At 43.2% G+C, this 6,000-nt stretch overlaps 1 protein-coding gene across 1 annotated transcript in view; it reads right to left on the bottom strand.

The window, feature by feature from the left end:
• Positions 1-5,250, bottom strand: part of APOO (apolipoprotein O) — a 28,371-nt gene extending 23,121 nt beyond the window's left edge. Inside the window, exons 1-2 of the mRNA XM_066313983.1 lie at positions 5,174-5,250; positions 1,102-1,209 (exon numbers count right to left, since the gene is read on the bottom strand). Coding sequence (XP_066170080.1) covers positions 1,102-1,209; positions 5,174-5,182 — 117 coding nt within the window. The 5' untranslated portion in view covers positions 5,183-5,250. The remainder of the gene's footprint in view (positions 1-1,101; positions 1,210-5,173) is intronic.
• Positions 5,251-6,000: the final 750 nt, after the last annotated feature.

Here is a 6,000-nt window from a genome sequence, read left to right on the forward strand (position 1 = left end):
TAACACCCTGTGAATGGCAAGAAAGGCAGCCAAAACTCCATGGCTTGCGCATTCTCCTGTGCTGGAGTTGATGGCAAGCCCATTACTCAGCTCACATGAACTCCACGCTGCTGCCTCACGACTGACTCAGGCCAGCAGAGGCTGGGCACAGCCCAGGCTGAGGTTCCCAGCCAGGGAGGGCCAGGAGCCCACTGCAGCTACAGCTCCTCTCACTCTGTACAAACTGGGGAACTGCCCAGCCAAAAGACCCTAGTGTGCACAAGCATCAGTCCAATTTAGTTCCTCTGCTTACAGTACAACACTTCAGCTTGGGTTGAAGCACTCAATTTAAAGAACTGCATGCTCTCATGCATATAAAGCTGGATTTAGCTAAGAACTATTTATTTTAATTTTTTTTAGTGCTGGAAACTTTTAAAAGCCTATGCAACAATACTGGTGAGTCTACAGTTTGATAGGGAATTTTAAGGCTCTACTTATAACCATGACATTTGTAACATCTTAAAGAAATGAAAATGTAACAGGTATTTATTACCACCACTTATTGTATTCGTTGCTGCTTAGGTCTGAATTCTGTGAAGAAAGGAAACCCGATAAAACTCCGTATGCTAATTCTGAATGGTGGATTCAAAGTATTGCCAAACAAGAATTTTGATCATAAAGAAGAGAATATTTTTAGAAATAAACCATTCTGATTTGTTGTTTTAGTGGAGAACATAAATGAGTTTTTATTAGAATTTACCAACAGTACTTACAGTAAAAAGTAAGTGGTATTATCTGGATAAAAAACAAATATTCCTGTGGATTTGAAATATAACCAGAAGCAAATCTACAAACATGAAAATGTAATTTCTGAATGAAGAATAGAAGGCTTTAATGTAGGAAAAAGATCTTACACACAGGCAAGCCTGGCACTATCAAGTGAAGAACATCAAATGCAATTCCCACAATATATAGATGTCTCTGTTGTGGAAAACTGAGAAGCAGATTTAAAGGCATGAATACAAAAGGTGACAAGATGTACCTAAATGCTTCCATACATCAAAACACAATGTTTCCAGAATTCTTTAGATAGAAGAGTACTAAGAGCCTAACCACACTTACCTCCTCAGTTTTCAGCAGCTCTTTTTTGGAAGTCTTCTCTGAAGAAGCAGCATAAACCTGGACAGAGAGCAAGCTCAGGCTGACAGGGGTGGCCCCCAGCCGAATTACCTGGAAATGTCACAGGAAGACAAGTACATCATTATGTGCAAACAAAATGGCAATGTGTTTGAACACATCCAGGCAGACAATGTTTATGTCCCTCCACATGGTAAAAAGTGATATATTAAGATGTTTGGAAATAAGGAGAAAGGAGGGCCAGCAGCACACAATCTAATGCTCTCAGGCACGCAAATGGTAACATCTAAATCACTCAGATGGTAACTGGAAAAGCCTAAGGCTAAAGGAGGCAGTAGAAATAAACGCTAATCTCACCAGTTTTCATCTCACAAAAAAGATCTTGTTTTCTCTTAAAATAATTTCATTTTTGTATAAACTTTCTCAGTTTAAATAGCAAGATTATATTTATATCTTAAAGAACTTTGTGAATTCCCATAATACCTCCATTTTTCCATAGTTAGTACCAAGAAGTTCAGTGTTTTACTTCTACTTAAGATCTGCATCTAGATTTAGGAAAACAATGAGACCTACAGCTATAAATACCAGAACAAAATCAATACTTTCTAAGAATTTTAGGAATGTTTTACATTATATAAACAGAACAGATGATTTGGGATACAAACATCAAAAAGTCACCCTAGGACACTCCTACTTTTCTGTGAGAAACATGAATTACTTGACTGTTCTTGGAATACTTTAGACTCATTCCAATCACATGACACAACCACCATGAGTAAGGTGGATATAATTCTTCCAATATTCAGGACCTACACTAAATTGAATTTCTTAATGGGAAAGTCTGCTTCAACTTAAAAAACAGAAGAATAAAAATTCACAGCTGCACAGTAAATCAAGAACGCCCAGAGAGCATTTTCCAGCAAAGACACATCTTTATTGACAGCAAAGTACAACTCCAGAAATGTCAGTTGAAATGGGAAAGTTTTCAACGTCTCATACTCCTGTTACTGCTCAGGGAAATGTGCAGAGTTACAACGGCTTGTGTTTTCCTGTATCAGGTTACAGCACGAGAGGATCTAACACCAAACTGGAGGCGTCTGGCTCCTCTCCAGCACTGGCTCCCAGAAGTCCTGCTGCTCACCTTGCCCTAGCTTTGGTGGCCGGACGCTCCCACCGTGAGGCAATTCAACCTCGCCAATTTGGCAAAAGATTAACCCTGCAAGAGAAGCGGAGAGCTTTGTGCGGGCTTAGCAAACTGAACCCTTCCATGAAACAAGCACCAGAGGAACGGTGTGGGCCAGGGCAGAGGGCATGAGAAAGGAGGAGGCAGCGAGGCCTTTCCTTTTCACAAATGGTAGGTAGGGTCTGCTGCACTGACCTAGCTGCTTGTGAGACTGAAGCAGTGGTCAAACATCCTTCTTGCTGTGGGTGGGGGTAACTGGCCCAGCCACGGCACAACTGCTCCGTCTGTCTGTTGCAGAACTGTTAGAAAATAGCTTTAAAATGACCCAGACCACATCAGCTTATTGCAGGCAATCAAGCATTTGCAGCTTAAATTTCTTCCACTGCTTTGCAGGTGGATTGTTTATTATATGTAACCAAGAGACTCCTCAAACTAAACATTAGACTATATAGTTGTCAAACTTCCTAAAATTGTTCAAGTGTAGAGAAACAGCCCACAAGAACTAGGCCACAGGATTGCTTTTCTGGAAGACATAAGGGATCTGGTGGGTCAAATGGTATAGAAAAACTTGCTTAAAATGCAAGCTTTTCCTTGTCTGAATTTAGGGACTCATTACTAAATCACTATAAATGAAACACCACAATGACTGGATCAGTTGTTCCATAGCCAAGGAAAGACAAGGATAATCTGTAATGCTGTTTGTTTAAACACTGTTCACATACTTCTGTTAACCAGGACAAAAACAAACACTACTAACCATTAACAGCTGTAGAGTTTATTTCCTCAATCTTTCCTTTTTTTCACTGCAAAATTGTTCTGTCACTGAAAAGGTAAAAATCTAAATGCATTTTCATTATGAAATATGTTTTCAAACAGTGTAAATGGTGCAAAGTGTCACCAGCAGAAACAGTAAAACCAAATATTTTAAATATTTGAGATTTTTATATAAAGACACAAACAGTACAGCACAAGACTGGAAGCACCTGCGTTTCACAAAACAGTATCACTGATCACAGAACTACTCAGACTGAAAATGTCAACTGTCTACATTATCAAGATACTGAAGTGCAGGCATTTTCCGCTCGTTTTACTTGTTCACAAAATTAAACTAATCTCTGAAAGTGCAAGTCGAATTTCTTCTTAAGTGTGCTGTTCAAGTCATACTGCAAAGGTCCCTACATCAGCTACCTTACAGGACAGACAGAACTGCTGCTGAAATATTGTATATTTGCACACGCAGAAATATTTATTCGGGAGTATGAAAGATCAACTGCTGTACTTTTTGTTTCCAAGACTCCCTTTAGGATCTCATTTTTGAATTCCATACTAACCACATATTACCAAAACAATTACTTAACTAAAATATTCTGAGTGATTGAGCTATGCCTTCAGCCTGCCAGTCTTACAGCCACTCAGTATCAGAAAAGCAGAGCTGACATTCTTTTCTATTGGCAATGCTCTGCAGTTATTTTAAGCAAAAAAGATACTTTTACTCCTCTCTAGCTAAGAACTCAACTTTATCTTTAGACACCAGATAGGAAAAGCTTAAGCATACTTTTGAGAAGGCTGAGTTCTAATGTATGAAACCACTTCATTTTTCTCTTCTTTTTCTATTCTTCCTCCTATTTCTCAACCCAAACTATAAAAACATTAAACCAAAATTCAAACTCTTCCAACACTTCTCTGTCCTTGAAGCACAAAAATCCTGGACAAAAAGCCACCTTCCCCTTTGGCTCTCAGAGGTATAACATCAGGTTAGCCTGAAGCACCTAAATCCTCAATGGCTGTATAAAAGTATTTAGTATTACACATAGTGCCTAAATGCACAGGTTCACATATAACCCCTCTAATGACAATTCAGCATCAATTATGTAATTCTCAATGATTCCGAGCACAGAATTCCAACATTAAAGCACAAAAAGAAAAAAGAATTTGTGACAAGAGCAGAGCAAGTGAGGGCTCAGCACAGCAGTATCACAGACTCACACAATTGTCACGACTGGAAGGGACCTCTGGAGCTCATCCAGTCCAAACCCCCTGGCAAGGCAGGGTCACCTGGAGCAGGTGACACAGGAACATGTCCAGGTAGGTGGACATGGAATGTCTCCAGAGAGACTCCACGACCTGGGCAGCTGTTCCAGTGCTCTGCCACCCTCAATGTAAAGGTGTTCCTCATGTTCAGATGGAACTTCTTGTGTTTCAGTTATATATTAGTATTTAGTACATTCAGTATATTGACATCTATATATATAATCAATATTTCACAGAGAAAATGGCACCACGGAAAAAGAATACCAAGAATCGAGAATCACCAGGTTTTGGTGGTGTGGGTTCTTTTAAACCAACAGCCGTAACCAGGCTCTGAGTGGCCCACAGGGCTTGTTTTCAGCCTGATGGGATCTGCGGCTGCTCTAATCAGAGGCAAAGACCTCTGAGGCAGCGAGAGCCGGCCCGTGCCTTTCGCGGGTCTCACTGACAACCTTCCCGCACCGAAAGGGACACTTTTCAACATCGAACTGACACTTTCATGCGACAACTGCACGGACCCAGACTCTGCGGTAACGCAGCTCCGCGCTGCTGGAAGCAATTTCAAAATAAGAAGCGACTGTAAGGAAGGAATGTGACGTACACGCACGAATCCAAACTCTGCGGCAACACAGCTGCGCGCGGATGTCCCCCAGAAGCAATGTTAAGTAAGGAATGTGTCTCTTTTCATGCAACACAGAGGGCACGCGGTTCTGAAGCGCTAAAAGGAGCGATTAAGCAGCTGCACGGAGAGCGGAGCTAAGAGCCTGCGAGGAGCAGAGAGAAGGGCGCGGGCGGAGCGGGGCGGCCCCGAGCGCTGCGGGCCCTCACGCGGGGACCCCTCCTCACCTTGAACATGGCGGCGCCGGGCGCGCGGCGACGGACAGATGGCGTCACCGCGCCGTGACGTCAGGCGGGTGGCCCCGCCCAGCGCCCGCCCGCTGCCGCCCGGGAGCGTTCAAATGGCCGCGGTCTGCCCGGGGGAATGGCCTCCGGCGTGCGGGGGCAAAAGGGAGGTGCCGCAGTGCAGAAAGGGCTGACACACCAGCCCGCAGCCCCTGTAAAGAAGGTTCGGCTGTTCAGAGATCACAGAATCAGTCACAGGATCACGGAATCAATTAGGTTGGAAAAGACCTCTGAGGTCGGTCGAATCCAACCTGTGACCGAACATCACCTTGTCAACAGGACCATGGCACTGAGTGCCACGTCCAGTCTTTCCTTAAACACTTCTAGGGACGGTGACTCCACCAGCAGTCCACTCCAGTGTCTACTCACCCATTCTGTGAAGAAATTCTTCTCGATGTCCAATGTAAACCTTCCCTGGCACAGCTTAAGACAACCCCGGCTCCCTCAGCTGCTCCTCACAGGATTTGTGCTCCAGACCCTTCACCAGCTTCATTGCTTTTATGTCTCACTGCCAGTGTAATTTGGATGGGTGTGCTGGTTTTGGCTGGGGCAGAGTTAATTCTCTCCCCAGTGGCTGGTAAGGGGCTGTGTATTGGATTAGTGCTGAACCCAGAGCTGGACACAGAAATGCTTTTGTTACTAATGTGTTGAAGACAGAATATCCCTTTTGTCATCTGGGGTTACCTGTCCCAGATGTGTCTCCTCCTGAGATATTAATTTTAAAGAATTAAGGACTTTAGTTAAAGACGTAGACTTCCCTTTACATTTTG

The sequence above is a fragment of the Sylvia atricapilla genome, chromosome 2 (assembly GCF_009819655.1).
Source record: "Sylvia atricapilla isolate bSylAtr1 chromosome 2, bSylAtr1.pri, whole genome shotgun sequence".
In the NCBI taxonomy this organism is placed as follows: Eukaryota; Metazoa; Chordata; class Aves; order Passeriformes; family Sylviidae; genus Sylvia; species Sylvia atricapilla.